Source organism: Eretmochelys imbricata, chromosome 5, assembly GCF_965152235.1.
Source record: "Eretmochelys imbricata isolate rEreImb1 chromosome 5, rEreImb1.hap1, whole genome shotgun sequence".
NCBI lineage: Eukaryota > Metazoa > Chordata > Testudines > Cheloniidae > Eretmochelys > Eretmochelys imbricata.
Window position 1 is genome coordinate 42003786 of NC_135576.1, and position 23412 is coordinate 42027197.

Here is a 23412-nt window from a genome sequence, read left to right on the forward strand (position 1 = left end):
AAGGGCCTTCATGCAGTAGAAAGCAGCTCCACACAGCCTCACTGGCTACAAAACTTCATTTATGAAAATACTGCTCCCTAATAGTGAACCTGTGATGTACATTTAGTCATTAAGCAGCTGCCTCAGACTACCTCATTATAACTGCAGAAAGCCCAGTTACCATATATAGCAATCACAGTCCTGTAAATGGAGGGGGGACTCACTGAGTTGGGTTCCTCACTGGCTGATTGACATTCAGACAGAACAAAACTTTTGAATGGGCCACAGATCCCAGAGAAATCTCACTGGCTGACAAGTTCTACTCTTAAGTTCAGTCAAGGAAATGGGAGAGGAAATCCTAAGCAGCTCAGTAGGCAAGCCCCCTCCAAAAGCAGCAAAAATGAGGTAGACAGGGGAAAGGTAATAGAAGTGGTGGACCTTGTCATTTCTAGTAATCAAGGAGGGGAAACAGTAAGAGAAGTACCCCACACAACTCCAGTTTTACCTGGCCCATAGGCTGGCTAACTCTCACATTGGGGCAACAGACAAGCTTCTTCCTCTGACCACAGAAACTCTAGGCTTTATAATGGACCTGGCCCTCCTTCTGTTCCAAAATAGCAAGTTGCTAAGCATGGGATTTTCCTTTGCATAAGCTTCCTTACCTCTGAGTTCCTTTGCTACACAAAAGTCTCTTGCTGCTGACTGGCATGCCTGTGAGGAACCCACACCAACAAAACAACCTCTCTCTAAACTGAGCCAGACTTCTGTGCAGCCAGCATCTGGGACATACAAGGTGAAGAAGAACACAGAGAGCTTTGTTTTCTCCTCTTTCTGGATCATGTCCTAGGTTTTTCTGTGAGTGTTCAATTGTATGTGTAGTTAAGAGGTCACTAGCACAGTCTTATGCTCAATAGGACAACATGGATCTCAGAAACAAGATAATGAAATATTTATTCATAGCAACCATTTGAAAGTACAAAAGAGAAACTTCACTAAAATGTAGACTATGGTAGAAAAAATGGGGGGTTAGTTGTATTAAGAGGCTAAATTTAACCTATATGATTTTAACATTGCAAGAATATTTTAAAACTATTAAAAAAGTTCTTCCACATTTTAGAAGAATTCTGAGTTTCAGTGAACAAGGGCAAGTAAATGGGAGTTTTGCCAGGGAGTTTTCTAGGTAAAGGAGGAGTGACTACATGATCCTTGGGATAAATTTGTTTGTTGTCCTGTGACTGCTTGATTGAAGTTCATAGAGTTTGGGGGCTTGTATGCTGAGCCTAGCTCCCTCTTAGGCAAGGTTGAAAGCTCTTCCTAATGAGGCTCTAAATCAGCTGCTGTAGCAGATGACTGGCAGATAGCTAATGTAATGCCAGTTTTTAAAACAGACATGATCCTTGCAGTTACAGGTTGGGAAGCCCCATTTCAGTACCAGGCAAACTGGTTGAAACTATAGTAAAGAACAGAATTATCAGACAAACATGATGTGTTGGGGAAAAGTCAACGTGGCTTTTGTAAAGAAAAATCATGACTCAATCATCTAATAGAATTCTTTGAGGGGGTTAACAAACATGTGGACAAGGGTGACCCAGTGGACATAGTGTACTTGGACTTTCAGAAAGCCTTTCATAAGCTCCCTCACCAAAGGCTCTTAAGTAAAGTAGGCAGACATGGGATAAGAAGTAAGGTCCTGTCATAGATCAGTAACAAATTAAAAGACATAAACAAAGGGTAGGAATAAATGGTCAGTTTTCACAATGGCAAGAGGTAAATAACAGGGTCCACCAAGAATATATATTGGGACCAGTGCTGTTCAGCATATTCATAATGATCTGCAAAAAGAGGTAAACACTGAGGTGGCAAAGTTTGTAGACAATACAAAATTATTCTAGATAAGTTCAAAGCAGACAGTAAAGAGTTACAAAGGGATCTCACAAAACTGGGTGATTGGGCAACAAAATGACAGGTGAAATTCAATGTTAATAAGTGCAAAGTGCACTTTGGAAAATATAATCCCAACTATACATACAAAATGATGGAGTCTAAATTAGCTGTTAACACTCAGGAATGAGATCATGGGTAGTTCTCAGAAAACATCAGATCAGTGTGCAAGCAGCAATGAAAATAACCTAACGATGTTAGGAATCATTAGGGAAGGGATGGATAGATAAGACAGAAAAATCATGCCACTATATAAATCCATGGTATGTCCATACCTTGAATACTGCATTCAGTTCTGGTTGCCCCATCTCAAAAAAGATATATTAGAATTGGAAAAAGTAAAGCGAAAGGCAACAACAACAACAAAAAAAGATAATGGGTATGGAAAGCTTTTATACAAGGAGAGATTAAAAAGACTGGAACTATTCATCTTAGAAAAGAGATGACTCAGAAGGGATATGATAGAGGTCTATAAAATCATGAATGATGTGGAGAAAGTGAATAAGGAAGGGTTATTTACCTCTTCACATAACACAGGAACCAAGGGTCACCCAATGAAATTAATAGGCAGCAAATTTAAAACATACATACTTCTTCACACAGTACACCATCAACTTGTGGAACTTGTTGCCAGGACACACGATGAAGGCCAAAAATATAATTCTTTTTTGAACCCAGTTATACAAGTTCAGGGAGGATAGGTCCATCAATGGGTATTAGCCAAGATGGTGAGGGACACAACCCCATGCTCTGGGTGTTCCTAAACCTCTGACTGACAGAAGCTGGGACTGGTAACAGGGAATGGATCAGTTGATAAATTATCCTGTTTTGTTCATTCCCTCTGAAGAATCTTGCACTGGCCACTCTCAAAAGACAGGATACAGAGCTAGGGGGACCACTGGTCTGACCCACTATGGCCATTCTTATGTTCAGCTTTCAACAGTAAGCACAAAATGTGAGAAGTAGTGTCCAGATATAGCTGGGGGTCAATCCTGTCTTTTATGGAATCTAGCTCTCATCCAATACTAGCAAATTTCCAAGAATACCCTAAGGCCACAATACTACTTATGCAGTGTAGGCCAGCCATGGGTGTTTTAACCACTATGTCATTCAGGCCTACTTTGAGCAGTGATCTACAATCCTCACCTTCAATAATCTACTTTTTTCAGTGAGTTAGATTTCTTGCTCTCCCTCCTCCTTTCCTTACAACTCAGTAACTGCAATTTCCATGTTGGTGCCTCAGGGGACACTAGCTGCAGGTTTCCTCACAGTCAGTCTCAGTTCACCTGCAACCCGTATCAACGCTCCCACTCAGTGAAGTAGTCACTCATTTCATCTGATCTGAAAACACTTCCCTCCTATCTCTCTGTAGCTGGATTCCCACTCTGACAAATATCTTGTCTCCTTCAGTGCTTTCAAACTGCCCCCCACCCCGCTACCCAATCCTCCTGCAACTTCCAGCCCAACAACATCCACCAGTTCTCCTCCACTCTTCCTCTTAGCCCCCCGCTCCCCTTTCCTCTACTGAATCATTCCTTGGCTCTCTTCACCACTCTTGGTTCATTTGCCCCTCTCTGCCTTCACAAGGTTTACCCTAGCAACCTCCTGTCCTCACTCACCTCCTCAATCCCAAAATATGCTTCCTCCACTTTTGCTCTTGCACAGCTTAACACTTACAGCAGAAATCCCTGTCACAGGGTTACAAGGTAACTGCACCTGTATTTCCCCCTGCCTGGTCCCTTGAGGGCACTCATTTAAGGTTTCTGGGGCCCAGTCATCACCTCTGTTGGGTGAAGACTGCACAGGCCTTACAGTGCGATTTCCACAGCAAGCCAGTCTTCTGTCTCTTCGAGAGCTACAAACAGTGTATTGCCAGCAGTTACAAGTTACCACAGAACTCTTGCTAAGCAAGTACCTTTATTCTTAAGGCAAAACCGTCACAGAAAAGACATAAAAACCAACAGACGCTACTATGGGCACGTTCAAACCTTACTAAAGATCACCCATCAGTCTTATGGGGCCCTGGTAGACAAAAGTTTTTCCCACCCTTTGGCAAAGGTTGGAGCCTTTGGACAGAATTTCTTGTCTGTTTGCTGAGTCAGAAAGTAGGCCCTGAGTCAGTACAAGGGCAGCCTTCTTAAACCAAAATCCCTTTATCTTTCCAGTCTCTGAAAACCCAGTATGAACCAGTGTATGCAAATCTCCCCAAGAAGTGGTATTTACACGATTCACCTTAATAGCCCCCACTGTTTTTGTTCCTAAAGGTGCTGTGGTAAACACCCTCACATAGTAGAGCGCAATCATACATACAATACCTGGCCCACAGTGATACATAAATTTAATACAATACATTCCCCTAGAGATAGTGCATGTGGCTGCAATATCTGTCACAGTCCTATCTATTATAAATTCACTTTCTCCTTCAGTTCTGCTATCCTCCTAGCCAGGCAGTTCTATATATTCAGCTTCACTGAATCCCATATTCATAACCTCAGCCACCTATTTTTTGCCTTTGACTCCCTCCTTAAACATCCCCCACTCCTGCTATCTCCGCCCTTTCCATATAAGGTTTCTTTCCTATCCCCCAAAGGAAAGATCGGCAAGATCTGTAAGACCTCTCTCCTCCCATCATCAATACTGAGACTTTTCATCTGCTCTCCTCCTCCAATTCCTCCACATGCTCCATGCCAGCTTGCCTCCTGATCTTCCTTGCCACCATGTTCATTGTCTCCTGCTACTTTCTCCAGAGATTTGTTTCCCCATAAACATGCTCTCATTTTCCCATCTTAAACACTGACTTCACTGTGACCTGCCTCTTCCACTAACATCCATTTTCACTTCACTTCCAGACTGAGTGTGCCATTTACAACTTCCACATTGAGTTCCTGCTCCTCCAACCCCATCATTGACCCCTTTGACTCCAGCTCCAGCTCCACCCCTCACCACTCCACTGAAACGACTGACTTAGGATAGGGCTACGCTACACAGGCATAGCTACAGTGCTACAGCTGCACTACTATAACGCAGACACTTCCTACGTTGGTGGTAGGGGGTTTTCAGTCATCATAGGTAGTCCACCTCTCTGAGAGGCAGTAGCTAGGTCAACAGAAGAATTCTTCCATCCACCTAGGGGGTTACATCGACCAGAATATATTACACAGGGTGCATTCTTCGCAGCCCTGAGCTACAGAGCTAGGTCAATCTAAGTTATAGGCATAAGACAGGCCCACTGCTGATCCCATGGTTAAATCCCAGGACCTTTGCTCCACCCTCTCTCTCTTGAGATCAGTGCCTTTTGACATTAACCCTCCCTATTTCTTAAAAATGTCATACATTGGCTTTTATGATTATTCTCTCATCTTATCTCCTATCTCTCATTCAGACCTGTTGTATTTCATGTGATGTCTCCCTCTCAACTGTTGTAATAACGGAGCCTACAAATTTACCCTAACTGTGAGCTCAACTGTGGGAAAGCAGATAAAATTTTACAAAATATTCCAAAAATCTGTAACAAACGTTGGTGGGAAAAGGTGCAAAAGGAAACACTAAGACTGAATTAGTCCAAACAAAAAGGCTTATTAATATAAACTAGCACTGTACTAAGATCACACCTGCTAAACAAGAGAAGCACAGGACTGGGAATTAATGAACCACAATTGGCATGTCGAAAACTAGGCCTAACTAACTGTTGGACAAAATAACGAGATGACAAGCTAGTTTGCCCATCATTCCCTTTTTGGGGTCCTCAAAAGAGAGAGACTTGGGAGGTAAAATTGACAGTCGCAAATGGTGGCTGGCTGAAAGTCAACAGAACAGGATGAAGTGAGCTTTGCCATCATGGCTGCCACTCCCACCATTTCTTGGGACCCCAGGATGTGCTGTGACACTGTTTGGCCTTTGTCATCCGGATCCTGAAGGATGTCCTCATCAGGCCAGACGGTGGGACCCAGACACCACCACTTCCACCGGCTCAATCCCGAATAACATCTTGGATGTGAGACAGTGGGTGTCCTTTTCCTTCCCCATCTTATTTCTTCTCTTTCCAACTTCTCTCCTTTTGTTGAGTAAGAGTCTGGCTTAGCTAGCCAAAAATGTATATTTTGCAACACTTCTGTAAGCCTGTCACCAAAGAGACAACTAAAATCAGTGCCCTGAACAGCCCAATTCCGGTATGAGTTTGCCAGGTCTTCAGAGTGGCGAATAAGACCAACTGCCATGCCTGAGTTTTTCCAGCAGCAAGGATGCAAGTGAAAGTCAACACCAAAGACAGAAGCTGCATTTTCAATCGTGGCTGTTTCTTTTCTCTCCCCTCTTATGTACATTTGTCTTGTTTTGTTCACTAGGAAACAGGACTGGACTTCAACAGGAGCTACTCCAGTCCAGTTCAACTACCTTCTCTTTTCCCCAAAAAAGGACAGTTACCATCTTTAATGTCATCTAAGGGACTATCTAACAGAGGGGTTTTCCACTAAAGGCTCTCGCCAGCTAAAGAAAAAAAGGAATGTTGTTAAAATTAAAGCCTTACTTAATACCTTTTATTTCAAATGCTCTCTTTTTCCTTTTTCTGTATCTTTAATAAAAGATACAAAGAATGTTTAATAGTGTGTTTGCCAAGGTACTAATCAAGCTGAAATCTCTGTATATCAAACCCTGAACTTTGCCACTATTTAATGTTGTATAGTGACAGAGTCATATTAGCATCTTTGACTCTGTGGGCCCATATAGTCCATTTAAGTTAACACAGCACATCTCAGGGTGCATGTTCTCAAGGAAAAAGTATATTACCATGTTAGCTAACCCACGGAAATAATGTGAGGTAAAATCCTAGTGAAGACAAGTAGTCTGTAGTTTTCATGTTAAACAGGTCCAGTTAAAAGTATGGAGCGGGGAGCCAACCTAACATAGGGTAGAAACACTTTTCTGAGTAAAGACAAGGTCTCAGAACTATTACCTTATTATATCATCTTCCACTCCCTTTACTCCATCAATGTTCCCAAGTTTTGCCACCCATTAGTCTCTCTCTCCTATCATTCCTTACGTATAGAATAAACTCCCTCTCCCACAAAATTTGTAAAAACACTACCTTATCCTTCTTGAGACACATGTCTCACCAGCCTACAAACAGAAATGAAAGTCTCTGGTAAGTTAGTAGTCATGTTCTTGTCATTCTTAAATTATACTAATCTAATTAAAGACACACACACACATAATTTTCATCCTTACCTAGTTCAGTAACTTGTCTATCAAAAGGACAGCGAACTGCTCTGCCATGGAGAGGAAGCCGAGTAAGACAGTCATGGCAGACGGTATGACCACACAAAAGCAGCCTGGGAACTTTATCACCTTGCAAAGAAAATACATCTTCACAGACTCCACACTCAAGAACCTATAAATCAAGAGACCATTTTGAACAGATCAGAAGCAATCACACATCAAGAGTTAAGTGGCCCATGTTACAGTGGTAGCTCTTGTATAAAGAAATCTACCATGCAGCTGCACTCTGAAACCAATTAACCCCAGCAATTGTCCCATTAGATAGTTCTTCCTTTGTGGATTCCAGTCATGATTTGCTTTTGTATAGCCCTTTCTCTCTGCAAATGAACTGAAGCATGAGCACTGTCCATCACAGTGTGAACCCACTTACTGCGAGCCCCAAGTAAAAGGAACCGAAGGCTGGCCCTGGCCAACTGCTTGTCTGACCTAGGGCTCTTGATGGGGAGCCACTCCATGGCCCAGCTGATTCAGTGCACCCCAGGACCCCCCTACCTCGTAGATAGGGCCCTACCAAATTCACAGCCATGAAAAACACATCATTGACTGTGAAATCTGGTCTCCCCCATTAAATCTGGCTATTGTAGGGGGGTCACAGTACTGCCACTCTTACTTCTGCGTCACCTGTAGAGCTGGGCAGTCAGAAAGTGGCGGCTGCTGGTTAGGCACCTAGCCCAGAAGACAGCACTGCCGCCAGCAGCAATGCAGAAGGGTGACATGGTATGGTATTGACACCTTTACTTCTCCACTCCTGCTGGCATCAACACTGCTTTCAGAGCTAGGTTCTTGGCCAGCAGCTGCCACTCTTTGGCCACCCAAATCTGAAGGCAGTGCAGAAGTAAGGGTGGCAATACCGTGACCCTCCTACAATAACCTTGCCCCACCACCCTCTTTTTGGGTCAGGACTCCCATGGTTACAACATGGCTAAATTTAAGATTTAAATATCTGAAATTAAGAAATTCAATTTTTTTTAAAATGGACTGTGAATCTGGTAGGGCCCTACTCACAGGTCCAGCCACTGGCCTGACACCCCACCCCATTCTGGGAACCCACTCGCCTCTCGACAGCCTGCCCCCTACCCTCGCACCAGCTCACGGGACCCAGGGCCGCCCAACACAGCAAATCATCCCTCTGCACTCGTGCGGGCTTCTCCATGTCCCCACCGGTGGCCACCCCCGAAGCCAGGGTAAGCGGCTGCTGCTGCACAGGGTCTGTTATATGCCATCGGGAGAAACCCCTTAGCCGAAGCAGCGTCGCCACCCTTTGGCAGGAGCTGTTGTGTGAACCAAGCGGGCACTTGGGCGGACGGGTGCCGTTCCTCTCACCTTCACAGCAGCCCCAGCCGGCCCCCGCCTGCCGCTGTGCCGGGGACCGGCATCGAGCCCCGCTCCAGGGCCGGCCTTGTTTACACCCATGGCCGCCATCTTGGAAAAGGGAGGAGGAACGAGCCACCGACGCACCAACAAGCCAATGAACCAGCAGGTAGAGAGGAGCGGGCCACGCGCTGACACTACCGGCCTTGCGCTGTGATGTCACCACACGAAGCGTCCGCGCAGGAATGAAAAATAATCTTAACGGGTTCATCCCTGGCGGCCGCCGTGATCACTACTGCGCATGCGTCTCCTCGCACAGCCCACAGTGATATCTAAGGGACGCATGAAGACTACAATTCCCATCATACAATGGGTCACATTGTCGCTCAGAGGCTCGCGAAAACTACAGGTTCCACCGTGTAATGCTCTAACTTCATCTCAGTCACCTCCAGGAAGACTTCAAATCCCAGCATGCAACGCGATTAGTCCAGGTCCCCAGAAGACAACCCCACCCGTCCGGGTCCCTCTTCGTCCAGATCGTCTGTGAACAGCTGGGATCAAGGGGAGCAGTGCATGCTGGGGCCTGTAGTTTCTTCCGGGTCCTGCTCCGTTCCAACTGGCACGTTGCATGCCGGGAAACGCACCTCCCGGTTCTCTGGACCGCGGTCAGCTTGGCTCAGGCTGTGTGCAGACCTCTATCGTTCTTTCTTTCGCCATCAGCAGAATCTTGGCCTAGGTGAATCCCGTAGGCGGCGAAGGCCCAGAGCGGGGAGGCCGAGGCAATGGATGTGAATCAGCCGAAGCAGGAGCATCTGCTGGCCCTGAAAGGTACCGAGACGGGAGCTCACCGCCCCTCCTCCTGCCTGGGCCTCAGCCTCTCTCTTCAGCCGGGGGCGCGGGGTGGCCCCTGCCCTCGTTGCCCGCTCCAAGGCTGTGCCGGGAGATGCGGCTCGGCCCTGGGTGGCCTCAGGCCGGGTCTCTCCGCCGGAGGAGGGGGAGGAACCAAGGCGGAGGCCCCGGCGGGTCTGTACGGGAGGGAGTGTGGGCTACTGGGTGGAGCGCGGAAGCAGGCCGGGCCCAGTGCGGGGTGGGCTGGCGTCGGTCAGGAGTGAGGGTGCCCTGTTAGGTTCCGGGAGTTGGGCATGACGAGCCCAGAAGATAGGCCTCTGCCTCGCCCCACCAGCGCCCGCCCGCCCGTTAGCCCTGGCAGTGGCTGGGCTGCTCAGGTAGAGCTGCGGTTCCCTACACCGAGTGGGATGACGAGCAGGCTGGTGAGATTAGCGCTTTTCAAGGAAGAATGAAGCACTTAGTGTATGAAAGATAAAATACATAAATATTGTCCTGATATTGCCTGTATACAGAAGCAGTTGCTGTAGTTGTCACAGAAATATTATTGTGCGGTAGCAATGTGGGAGGAAGTGGTTCACTGGTCCCTTTTTCAATGGGATATGGGCAACGCTTGTGCTAGACGTTGGCACTATGTCATATATATAATGTCATATAATATCAGGGTTGGAAAGGACCTCAGGAGGTCATCTAGTCCAACCCCCTGCTCAAAGCAGGACCAATCCCCAATTTTTGCCCCAGATCCCTAAATGGCCCCCTCAAGGATTGAACTCACAACCCTAGGTTTAGCAGGCCAATGCTCAAACCACTGAGCATGTAATCGGGGGACGTGGGTTCTGTTCGTGGCATTGTTAAAGAATCTCTCTGTAGCCTTAAGTAAGTCCCTTATCCTTCTCAGCTTCACTCCCTTCAGCTGTAAAATAGGAATAACTGTTGTACTTAAAGTACTGCACAGGATCTTTACGGGGGAATAAGGCAAAGTGCCACATATATTGGTAATACATGTATCAATCAACACTGTATCATATGATATATATTACACTCTCACACACAAGCACACTCCGTCTTGTTGTTACCAACTAGTTGCTCCCCTTAACTTCACTGGCCAGGTGAGTTAGATGGGGGAGGGGTGGAACTAGGCTTCTGCCCAGCCGGTTGGATACTCCCATGTTGACAAGACAAGACCGGGGTCCTCTGCAAGACACCTCACATTTATAGCAGCTTCCCTCTCATGCAAATCTATGCCAGGTACAAAATCTGTGTCTGTGTCCCTTGGTCCTTTGTGGTGCTTCCTTCTGGGTGTTGTCTCAATGCTGTTCAAAGAGGGTGTTTTCAAAAGAAGGTGCTTGCCTCTAACCCCCAAGGCCCTCAATATGTCTGCTCTTCTTTAGTGAGCCCACTTGAGAAGTTTTATTGTTCTTGGGTCTGGCTTCCATCCTCTCTCCAACTGTTGCAGGTGTCTGGAGGTGCTTGCCTTCCATGCCTCACTCATTCACACTTCCTTCATTCAACAGGGCAATTGATTAAAAGCAGGGGGGAGATCTTATTCTACTTCTAGCAAAAAGAAATTTTTTAACATTATACCAAGGCTCAATACAAAGTTTTCTATATAAGGATCTGATACAAAGTTGTATGAAAATATAGGCATAATATGAGATTTATCTAGATAACCACCTATCTTTATATAGTACTGTATACTCCTGGGGGAATTCTGCGCCACTGCATGGGTGCAGAATTCATGTCCCCTGCAGATTTCTTTGCTTCCCTGCAGAAAAATGACTTTCTGACTGGGAAGCTGCAAGAGTGGTCACATGCCCCTCACCAGCAGCATGGATGTGTCCACAGGTGCTGGAACTAGCAGTGTGGAGGGTGCTAGTGCACCCCGTGGCTTGAAGTAGTAATAACAACCCAAATACATGGTTTCCGCTTTCAGCATCCCCACTATAAAAATGGTTCTAGCACTACTGGGTGCGTAGACCAGCCATCGGAGAGGAAAATCACTGGGTAGGGGGGCTGTGGATGCCCTGTTTGGTGGCTCCTACCCTGCACCAGGCTCAGCTGGTAGTTCCATCTGGGCTGGGGCTGAGGGAGAACAGGACTTCCTCTTCTCCCTTAAGGAGCGACCGGGGCTGGGTCAGACCCACCCCCAGCAGCCTCCCCCAGCTACAAGAAGCTCCACACCTCCTAGCCCCATTGCTCCTCAGCCGCAGAGGGAGCGGTCACTGTATGGGGAGCTGTGCCTCTATCCACCCAACCCTGGTGTAGTCCAGACCCTCCATGAAGCTCCTTAATCCCCACTCCAATTAGCTCCATCCCACTGCACCTGGACCACCCCAAAAAGCCCCCCGCTGCACCTGGACCTTCACCCCACCAAGCCCCACTCCTCCAGCACCCAGAACTCCCCAATGACTCCCTGTGCATCCAGAGCTCTGTGTGTGTGTGTACGCGCTTGCAGAATTTTTAATTTTCTAGTGAAGGATTCCCTCAGGAGTAAGTACTGTGAGCTCTTTGAATGAAAAAGTATACAAGTACAGAATGTTTTATTAATTGGAGGCTCAGGTATTTACAGTCTTGACCAAACAGATTGGAAGAAACACCAGATTGGAAGAAACAGGTGGTGGAAAAACTGTGCAATACTTTGAAGGTGAAGAGAAGAAACTAGAACTTCGTTAGGAAAAAGAGAGGGTGAGAGAAGATCTTGTCTGGAAAAGGAAGACTATTTTGGTGGTAGTGTTCTGCATGGATTGGAGAGGGAAAGGCTAGAAAGCTTCTGCAAGTCACAGAGCATATAAACACCATTGACTTATGGGGGTGAAAATCCTGTGTTCTGCAATACCTGCAGTTAGCAGATGAGTTTTTAGCATGTGCAGCAGAGTGCTTGCATTTGCTATTCATTGGGCTGATAGTATATAGAATACTATATTTTTGTCTTCTAACTCTTCTTTGATCAACAGACAACTGCAGACTTAATTGATTCCTTGCCTCCACAGTCCAGAACTGATAAATTCATGTTTTCTACATTCTTTGAGTCTAATTTACAAGAGAGCACAACTCCACAATGGAGCGCTGACCATTTTTGCCAGAAGTGAATTGGGACCAGTAACAATGAGAGAGAAGAGCACTAAATAATCTTTATCTGCTTTTCCTTTTTCTCGGTCAGTAAAAATGATATTGCTTCTGGTATTGTTTATCTACCATTGTGCTTTTGTGTTCATATTAAGTAGCAATAATGAACAACTTAAGATGACGTCCACAATCCTGTAATCAGTTGAACTCAATGGGGCTACTCAGGTACATAAGTTATACATCTGCATAAGTGATTGCAGAATTGGGGTTTTAGGCCATGTCTATACTAGCGATCTTACAGCGGCACAGCTGTACCGATGCAGCCGCACTGCTGTAAGATCACTTGTGTAGCTATGTAAGTGGGAGAAGCTCTTCTGCCGACCTAGCATTGTGCACGCTACCACTTATGCCGGCGAAACTTGTTTCACACTCCTGAGTGACATAAGTGGTAGTGAAGACATGGCCTTAGTTGAATCTACCTCATGTTAATACGCTCACTTTTAAAACACTCCTGAAGACAGTATATTGGTCTTAATAATGGTGTTAATGGTGATAATGGTGTTAGTTTATTGCTGTCTAAAGCAGTTATTGAGGTTTCAAATCACAAAATCAAACTGCTTTTCCATAATAAAAAAAAATCAACAGTTCTGCTGTTTCAGAGTAACAGCTGTGTTAGTCTGTATTCGCAAAAAGAAAAGGAGTACTTGTGGCACCTTAGAGACTAGCCAATTTATTTGAACATGAGCTTTCGTGAGCTACAGCTCACTTCATCAGATGCATCTGATGCATGCATCTGATGAAGTGAGCTGTAGCTCACAAAAGCTTATGCTCAAATAAATTGGTTAGTCTCTAAGGTGCCACAAGTACTCCTTTCCTAGTTCTGCTGTTGTAACAACTGATTCAAAGCAAAATCTTTTTTTAATACACCCTTGTTTGGGAGATAGGGGACTGATAAGAGGTATAAGTAGATCCCTGGGCCTGCAGAGAAGTCAGTGTAGCATTAATGCCATAGACTTTGCAATTAGAAGGAAAAAAGGAATTTAGAGAGAACTCAAAACAAACCTGTCATAAACATGTATCCCTTTCAACTCCTAGAATTCAGTCATTGCAATGCAGTAGCTAAATGATCCGAGTCTAATGTTTGTAGTATTACTCTCTATTGTTGGTATCTGTTAGAACACACACAGATTATTGAAAATTTGGAAGAAATTAGAGAGTAAAGGATGCTATGAATTTATTCCATAATTGGTAATGCTGTTTGTGCCCATTATCTAACAGGCAATTTAACCTTCATCTGAGAGAGAGAGAGAGAGAGAGAAATATTGAATTTTGGAAATGAGGGAGTATCCTATTTAAAGTTTTCATATAATAGCATGACTGTGATGTATAGCTCTGAAGTTTGGAGCTAAGACTGGTTGATATATAGTTATGCTATGGAATTGAAATAAGAAAATCTTTATTATATATTGTCTGGCATACTTGGAGTTCAGAACAGCTTCTTGGCTAATCTACTTTAAATTATGTGCAACTGTTAGTCCTATTTCAGGGAGTATTTTTTCATCATCAGTAATTATAATCTGCAGTATATTATTCAGTTTCCTTCATGGGAGTAGAAGGAAGATATTGTTTTGGATTTGTATTTAAAATTAGTATTTTCTTTGTTCTGTTTGCCCCCCATCTCCCCTCTTTTTTTTCCGGACTGATAATTTGAGAGGATATAATAGGTTTTAACGTCAAGCTGGTGGTAACTTTATCATATGACTGTTCATGTTTTAAATGAAATCCTGGTGCTTTTAGTGGATAGCATTAGGTATGCATGTTGAGAACATAGTGCCATAGATGATTGGTAATTTGTGGGTAAATACAGTGGCATACAATCTGAGGGTTCCATTGAGGCATGCTTAACTGGGCAAAATGTCTTCACATCAATTTCATATGACCACAGAAATGGGTGGGTGACGGAGGAGAATACTGTTTGGGGGGAATAGCATAGGTTTTTCCATGAAGAGCAGTTCATATAAGTTTTATGTATGTTTTTTGTTTTGTTAAAGTTTAAAATCTACTTATCTGGTGTTTTAAAACACTAGCAATGATTAAATACCAGTAAGTAATCACTGTGGTAAAGTATAAAGCATTCTGATACATAAATATAAATATTGCTAGTTTATCTTTACAGCATTTTGTTTTACTGCAAAATATTCTAGCAATATATGGCTTAATATGGTGATATCTTATTCTTTACAATACTTCTGCTTTAGGTCCTGTTTTCTTCTGATCTGTGCATCACATGCAAGAAAAGATTTTTGTAAATAAGATGTATTACGCTTTAGAGTTGAGGATCCTAATCAAGAGACTGTTTCTTTTATTAAGAATAACTGGATTCCTACAGTACCAGCATGGAAATAGTTTTGCACTATCGACCATTTCAGAATGACCTCACAAAATTGCAGAAACTTGTGGAAGAAACACTGAAGGAGTTTCCTATTCGGCAACTACCAAGATTTGTTCCCTGGTTTCCAAATGATTCACACAAACTTCCCCTCAAGCCGAAAAGACAACCACCTATTATTTCTGGTGAGAAAGCAGAAGAAGTGAAACAACTTGTTGCCGCTTCAGAACCTCTTATTGGGCAACATTATGACTGCACAGTAGACCTTCTGGAGTTTCAGTCTAATTTGAAAACTGGTCAAAGTTTAATCCAGACACAAACAGTGCACGCACAAATTCATTCAAGCAATCTGGAAGTACAACCAGCAAATGAAAAACCAAAATTGAGAAGGTCTTGGAGTATCTCTGTCCCTAGTCCTAAACTTAAAGAAAAAATTCTTCCTTTATCTAGAGAACTGCAGAGTAATTTAGAAAGACTAAAGCTACATGCATTTTATAGAGCAAAGTGGACAATTGAACAATCTATTTGTAATAATCAAACTCTAGAGGACATTTGGATTAAACTGAACACAATGATCAAACACAATGAATTGCCGTCTTGCAATGCTACAATCCAGAGATGTGTGGACCAGATATGGGTTTTCTGTGACATATTATACAGTGAATATGTTGGCAATCTTCTTAGAGAAAGATTAAATCTTACTGGGAGAATGAACTTGCTTGTACATAAATACGGAATTATATTTAGTTTGTAATTTTAAAACCAAAGGAAATAGTAATATTACTGTCTGGAATATTAGGGTTTTTTTTAAAAATAGATTGCAAATATGCAATATATGCAGAAGGACTTGAAAACTACTGATGAATTCAATATCAGAAAACTATATTAACATTAGTTTGATTATCAGCAGGTTAGCCATGTTAGTATGTATCCACAAAAATAACGAGGAGCCCGGTAGCACCTTAAAGACTAACAGATTTATTTGGGCATAAGCTTTCGTGTTTAAAAAACCCACTTCTTCAGATGCCACCGGCCTCCTCATTTTTATTAGTTCAATTAAATTGTTTGTTTACATATAATTCATGGTCAAACAAAATTATATCCGTGTATTTTGTAGTTACTATGAACATTAGAATAGCCTTTGTGGTTTTTTCCCCCCTCCATGCATAGAATCAGAGTCCACTGTCCAGTGACTTTTGCAGATGAGCTGATTTAGGAAAATGAAATCTATACTTCTGTCAGGTAGAGGACTTCCTTCCTGTACTGATTGAGTTGAAATTAGGAGGAGAGAAAAAGTACAATGTATTTTTTTAAGTGAATCATCATTGTCACCATGATGGATTTTGCTTTTGTCCTAGCAAGAAGCTGATTAACTCCAGGAAAAACTCTCATTAGGATGAATAGTTTACATTTAAAATGTAAACTGACTTCCATTCCACACAAATCTTGCCACCTCATGCTTATTATGAATTATTTGCTCTGAAATACCAAATAATAAAGGTAAAGATTAGAGAAAGTTTATATTGTAGTAATAAATTCTTTCACCTCCATTATTTTATGCCTTTTGTACGATATTTTTTTGGTGTCCCTGCTTTTCGATCTCATTCCTCCTACATTTGAGCATCAGTAGCTTATAATTATAGTGGTGAACAAAAAGAAAGTGCTAGGTTAATGATTATTAAACCATCTGCATCTTGGAAAATTAGTCTGACTAGCTTGTGAAATTGTACATATTGATAATCTACTGGTCCTACTGGATGCATTGGTAGGTTAAGATGTTTGAATGCAGCATGGCTTGCAGTGACATGAAAGAAGAGACCCATCTTCAGTATGAATGTTGAATATGCTCCCGTCCTCTTCAGAGGGTCTGTTATAAACTGTAGAACAGGTACCTTGGGACCCTGTAGGAGTGTATGGGCACATTTCTCTTGGAGACCTCTGCTAGGAAGTTTACGGTTACGCTATCTGTCTTGGAAGAATCTGTATCCTAGCTAGATGTAAATTTTTACAGTAGGCGGTAGCTATGAGGGAAGGAAGGAAAAAATAGTTAGTGAATGGGGATCCCAGGATGTTGGACAATGTCCTGAAGGCCATTGTGTTGTATTGGAGTACAGAGAAAGAGAATCCCCATTTATTTCTTGGAAGACCCAACTGTTCTAAAACTTAATCATTTTTAACTATTGGCAAATGTTGTTTCCCACTTTAGAGGTGTAAGTAGTAATTTTACATTGCAAAACCCATTGGGAAACATAGTTCGACAACTCTGTTTCTAACCTTGTTTGTTTTCAATAAATACACACCAGTTGCTATCCAAAGCAAAAATCTGAAAATGAATGTGATTTTGATTTAATTGGTAAATTAACAATTTAGATGAGAAGTGTCTATATTTGGCCTAATGCTTCCATCCTGCCTCCTCCACTTTAATGTTCATTGTGAGTACTATTGATTTAATCTCATTGCAGTTCTTTTGGAATCTCTTATCTCTATAACAAATCAATTAATCACTAGGTGTAACCATTTGCCATGACACTGGTAGGACAGATGTCTGACCCAGCAGTATAATTTCTTCCTTCTGACTCTCTACATGTACCTCTTGCTCTTGCCTGAATGCTCAGTCTTTTCTATTGAGATATGGAGGGTTTTTTTAAATCTTTTAATATTTCTGTTCAATACGACTGCATTGAGAGTTTCATAGGATAACCCGGGGCCTGTATTAATTTAAAAGCTTGCATAGCTAAATTGCATAGTTTAATTTACTGTTCCTGATATCAGCAAAATTAGTAATAGAGAGACAAATAGCCGTTGTCTAGTCAGAATTTTCTTCCTTTTAATATACTATATAGAAAAGACTCTTTGTGGTAGAGAGCAGTGTAGAATAAGCTTAAGTACCTCAGACTACCACACTTCTTTTATCTTGGGCGATAACAAGAAAATCCAATTTTGGGCCCTGATCCTACAAAGATTTTACATAGGCAGTAGCTTTATTTAAGTGAGTAGTCCCACTGAAGTCAGGTTCTGACCCTGCAAAGATTTATGCATGTAACTTCACTCACATAAGGAGTCCCCACTAAGTAAAGTTACACGCATACATAAATTTTTTCAGGATCAGGACCTTAATTTGTGTTTGGTTTATGACTTCACAGTGTGACAGGTTATATCACTGTAATCTGGGTCTGTTTTATACATATAATTAAAATTGAACTAATTTTATCTAGCTATACGTGCTTGGTATCCATTTTCTGACTTAAAATTCTTGATAAGAATTTACTGTGAGACTCAAATAATTTTAGGACTTTTAGTATATGTCCACTTTCTTCAGGGCTTATAGTTTTCTGGATAACTGCCAATGGGTTGTGAACACCCAATACTGTCTATTAAGAGGATTATTTCAGTTAGTCCTGATTTACAGTCTTAAACCGGGAACTTTATTTTAATTTGTTATAGAAATACTTAGCTGAAATGCATATGTATTTAAATCTCCTTAGTATTTTGCTTGCCTTCATTCTGGCCCGTTTCTCCATTACTGTGTTAGATGCTGTCAAGGTTCCTTCCCCACTCTGAACTCTAGGGTACAGATGTGAGGACCTGCATGAAAACCTCCTGAGCTTATTTTTACCAGCTTAGGTTAAAACTTCCCCAAGGTACAAACTATTTTCCTTTTGCCCTTGGACTTTATTGCTTCCGCCACCAAGCGTCTAACAGATATATAACCGGGAAAGAGCCCGCTTGGAAACGCCTTTCCCCCCAAAATCCTCCCCAAACCGTACACCCCCTTTCCTGGGGAAGGCTTCATAAAAATCCTCACCAATTTGCATAGGGGAACACAGACCCAAACCCTTGGATCTTAAGAACAATGAAAACGCAATCAGGCTCTTAAAAGATGAGTTTTAATAGAAGAAAAAGTAAAAGAATCACCTCTGTAAAATCAGGATGGTAAATACCTTACAGGGTAATCCGATTCAAAACATAGAGAATCCATCTAGGCAAAACCTTAAGTTACAAAAAGACAGAAAAACAGGAACATCCATTCCATTCAGCACAGCTTATTTTATCAGCCATTTAAAAAAACATAATCTAACGCATATCTAGCTATATTACTTACTAAGTTCTAAGACTCCATTCCTTTCTGTTCCCGGCAAAAGCATCACACAGACAGAGAGAACCCTTTGTTTCTCCCCCCCTCCAGCTTTTGAAAGTATCTTGTCTCCTCATTGGTCATTTTGGTCAGGTGCCAGCGAGGTTATCGTAGCTTCTTAACCCTTTACAGGTGAAAGGGTTTTTCCTCTGGCCAGGAGGGATTTTAAAGGTGTTTACCCTTCCCTTTATATTTATGACAGATGCACTCTTTACAGGAAATGGGATTGGGAGGGGAAAGATGACTTTAAGCCACTTGTGTCTTACCCTACACTGTGGGCCTGGCCGTTGGTGTGAATTACTGTATTCCCAACCTCAAGCATTCAGGAATCATAAATCAGGCCCCCCAAAAGTCGTAAGATTATATTAAAATTCATGCAATTCTTTTAAATAATACATTTTGGGTCTTTTTATTTGCCTTTTTGTTTTCCAGCTTTTAGAATTCATGTTCTTCATCTTTTTCTATGTCTCATCATTGTGGCAGACTTTTTTTAAATGAAAGCTGAGAATTTCATATAGTTGCATGACTTAAGAACTGCAGTTTTAAGGAAAATGCCACATATTGTGAGACTTGTGATAAAATCACAAGAGTTAGGGGCAACGGTGAAATTAGAGTAGTCCTAAGACTTAGAACTAATTTGACTTACTTTGTGTCCTGTGGCCTTCAGTGGGAAGCAGAGAATAGCCAGAGTTCACCAGCAGTCCAGATTCATCCCATCTTTCCCATGATATGTTCTGGGTATGTGGTGTGGGAGACAAGCATAGACCTGTTGCAGTAGTTCTATATTACAGGCTGAAAGTGCTGTTGCAGGTCCCCTGCTCTCGGGATATTTTCCAGGGGCAATTTATCACCCCTTTATGTTAGAGTGGCATAAAGAGGCCAGGGTGGGAGGGGGTTCTCACCAGTGTTTACAATGGAGGGATACTGTCCAATTCACTTCATTGACAACAATCCATTGTCTCCAATGGGTGCAGTAAAAGTCCCCATATAATATTTGGAAGAAACATTAAAGCAATCCACACATAGCCTGTGCAGCAAGAATGTCATGATGCCCCATGTTACTTTTTCAAAATCACAAACAGACCTATGTCTAGTCTTCTAAGGGCTTGTCTACACTGGCAAGTTTTGTTGCCAAAAACTGCCTTTTGGCGACAAAACAGCAAGAGTGTACACACTACAATGGATGCATCCGATGAAGTGAGCTGTAGCTCACGAAAGCTCATGCTCAAATAAATTGGTTAGTCTCTAAGGTGCCACAAGTACTCCTTTTCTTTTTGCGAATACAGACTAACACGGCTGTTACTCTGAAACCACACTACAATGGGACTTTTGTTGTGAAAAACGCCCAGTTTTGGTGACAAAAACTTCCACCCCTATGAGAGACTTTTGTCTTTTCCCCTCCCTTTATTGTTGACAAAGAGCCAGTATAGACACTGCTGAATGTTTTGTGGACAGAACTGGCTTCTGCCAGTATCCCACAATGCCTGCCCTGATTGCTCTGCTCAGTGTTTTGATCTCTTCTGCCCTGCAGGCATGCGCCCCTCTCCTTTCAAAGCTCCGGGAAGTATCTGTGTGCTGCTCCCTTTGGGGAACAAACAAAGAGCAAATCATTGGAATACTCCTGTTCTGCCCTGCACTAGGAACACAGCAGCAGGCAGACTGCTGCTTCACGGGGCTGGGGACAGACTGCTGTGCTGCTTTGTAAGCTCTCTGTGCTGAGGAATGGCAGAGCTGCTCATGGTGCTGCTCTCGGCAGCTGAGGGGGCTGTGGGAGAAATTGGAGAGAATACCAGGATGTGCAGCGATGAACTCTTCCTTCCCACAACACTGCACTGTGGGATACATATCCATGGTGCATTGCTCACCCTGTCGATGATGGTGTCCCCAACGTGGACATGATCTGTTGACAAAGGGAGCAAGTGTGAACACCCTTTGGCAATTTTTGTTTTGTCGACTTTTGGGTGTCGACATAAGTTTTGTCAAAAAACTTGGGTGTGTGGACAAGCCCTAAGTGCTGAAAGTTTTTAGAAGCTTGATGGAAAAGTTAAGTTTGGTGGGCTGGTTAATCATATTACTTTTAATGAATATTGCAGGAAAGAGTCTGGGATTTCACTTGGTGATATTCTTTTCAGCTTTATGGCATGAACAAATTACTCAGCTGAGCGCAATGAAAAAATGCGGGCATCACTACAGAGTCATTGCACTTCCATAGGAGGTTTAACGGTTTTCTAAACAAAACAAAAGCTAATGGAACTGCTGCAGTGGTTGTGGAAGGAGCGATTACTAATCCAGTTGCTCCTCTTCCCAGATGAATTTACCTTCATTTGAATCCTGTATTTGTCTTAAGGTGTGAAAGGGCATGTTGTTCAGTGCAGTGCTCCAGTGTCCAACCAACGTTTTTACATAGGTTACAGTAACTGTTTGCCAGCTACTAAATGTTCCACCTGTTACACTTACTATGCTGCTGTTTGCCTAATATTGTGCTGATTTCAGTGGAATGTTGACAGTTGTCAGCAGAGCAATAAGGAAAATGAAGGGTGTAATATTTGTTGTTGTTTCTGCACTTGGGTAAGGAGGCATCCAGTCCCTCTTGATGCAGACCTTATGGAATATACCTTAAATTCTCATTTATTGCTTATATTTACTCAAGACAACAAATCAGGCTGAATGAAATAAGATGTTTTCACACTGTTCTTCATTTTATGCCATTATTACCACTGACAGGGGTGCAGAATTCATATGGCCTGCATATTTCTGTGCTCCCCACACAGAAAAATGCAAAAGAAATCTGCGGGGGGACCTCTTCCATGGCAAACCAGGCAGTGTGTCTGTTCCAGCACGTCTGGAGCAGCCTCAGAGATGCAAATCACTGTAGGGGGAGAGAGGCTGGGTGTGCGTATGTGCCTGCGGGGGAGACGTCGGGGGAGACGTCGATCACTGTCAGAGGGTGGGGCTGGGTATGGGTACCTGCCAACAAGTGAGAGAGACTCTGTCCCTTGCTACTCTGACTCACCAGGGGCATGGAAGGATACATGTTTTTATTATGCAGGAGGATTTATTCTGCCTTTCCTTGAGGCAGAAATATAGCAGCCTGTCTGCTAGTTAATTGATCTCGTTTTTTGAGGCAGAAATGTAGCAAGCTACCTGTATAGTAACATTGTTAATGTTCCTATTGTTAGTTAACTGTTCCCATCCTCAGTCAATTCCTCCTGGGGCATAAAACCTTGAAAAGTTTTAAGGCCTCTTCATTGCCAGAGTGATGTGCAGCCTTATAGATGACAGTAAGAGAATCAGCTGGGAAGATCTACGTGCTTTCTCACTGTTTTTCCTGTGCCAAAGTGGCACAAAGGGTTTAGATTACAGATATTGTAATAATTGTATAGCTCAGGATTTATTTTACTTACCCATTTAAAAAAAAAAAAGACTTTGAGGGCAAATAAAACATTTACCAAGCAGTCAATAAAATGTCAGGACACTCAGAAACAAGCTCTTCCCAAATTACCTAGCCAGGTCAGGATGATGATTAGCAAAACTGTATGAAAGTTTGAGCAATTTAAAATTACTTCTTTAATTTATTTATTTTATTTATTTTTGCTGTTTGGTGTTCTGTAATGTAATTCAAATGAAAATCCAGGATTATAACTGGAATGCAGGGTATTAGTTACCAAGTGTTTGTAACTTCACTTCTATGTGTTTAGGAAATGCTGAATAGTCATTGTGACTTTTTCTGTATTGTAGTTTAAATAAATTACCAAAACAATTGAAACTGGTGTGATTATATTGCATTATTTGGACAAATAAAAATGCAGAATTTTGCCAAATTGTGAATTTTTTAGTGCAGAATCCCTCCAGGAGTACATTATGCCTTCTTCAGCTAAAATCTCCAATTTACACCTTCCCATTAAAAAGAGCTTTGCTTATGGTTCACTTTTGTAATATATCCATTCCCTAAAACAACTGACTGTGCCTCAATTAACCATCTCATGTAGGTGTCTCATATTGTAGCATAAATTACCACATGAACCACTGCACCATGCCCAAATGCATACCCGAAACAATCAATGATTTTACCAAGCTGGCATCAATGAATGCTGAGTAGACTAATGAATGTGAAATGGCACAAAAGTATAGTAGAAATGAAAATTCATCAGTCGTTCAAATAGCAACTTTCAATGCAAGCTTGTCCAGTTTATTTTTCTATAGCCTGAAGAGATACTGAGCTGAAGGTTGCCTTGATCTGCTACATATAATTTATTTCCTATTTTTAAATTGTAAACAATACATTCTATATGAAAAAATGAAGGAATATTATTTATATTTTGGAACTCCCAGATTCTTAAATTACTTTGCCGAGAAGCTATGACTTACTGATAATTGTGCTGTTGAATATTAGATTGTATTTGTTTAATCTTGTGAGTCTTGTTACACTTAGTATTAGAGGTAAAGCTTAACCAAAAATATTGTAAATGAG

General features: G+C 42.3%; 3 protein-coding genes across 9 annotated transcripts in view; 2 read left to right on the forward strand and 1 right to left on the reverse strand.

Moving 5' to 3' along the window:
- Positions 1–8791, reverse strand: part of TRIM23 (tripartite motif containing 23) — a 36654-nt gene extending 27863 nt beyond the window's left edge. The window contains exons 1-2 of one of the 3 annotated variants that reach the window (XM_077816934.1): positions 8518–8700; positions 7144–7306 (exon numbers count right to left, since the gene is read on the reverse strand). In XM_077816934.1, the coding sequence (XP_077673060.1) occupies positions 7144–7306; positions 8518–8616 (262 nt within the window). In that variant the 5' untranslated portion in view covers positions 8617–8700. Of the gene's footprint in view, positions 1–7143; positions 7307–8517 lie in introns of all 3 variants that reach the window. The other 2 variants (XM_077816935.1, XM_077816933.1) reach the window with 2 other exon arrangements.
- A 405-nt stretch (positions 8792–9196) lies between these two features.
- Positions 9197–16359, forward strand: SHLD3 (shieldin complex subunit 3). The gene is made up of 2 exons (XM_077816942.1): positions 9197–9333; positions 14676–16359. The coding sequence occupies exon 2, from the start codon at positions 14814–14816 to the stop codon at positions 15558–15560; it is 747 nt and encodes a 248-aa protein (XP_077673068.1). The 5' UTR covers positions 9197–9333; positions 14676–14813; the 3' UTR covers positions 15561–16359.
- Positions 9197–23412, forward strand: part of TRAPPC13 (trafficking protein particle complex subunit 13) — a 45065-nt gene continuing 30849 nt past the window's right edge. For all 5 annotated transcript variants that reach the window (XR_013346130.1, XM_077816937.1, XM_077816939.1 and 2 more), the window contains exon 1: positions 9197–9333. Coding sequence is in view for 4 of the 5 variants with exons in the window: in XM_077816937.1 (XP_077673063.1) it covers positions 9288–9333 (46 nt within the window). In the remaining variant the exon portion in view is untranslated. The remainder of the gene's footprint in view (positions 9334–23412) is intronic.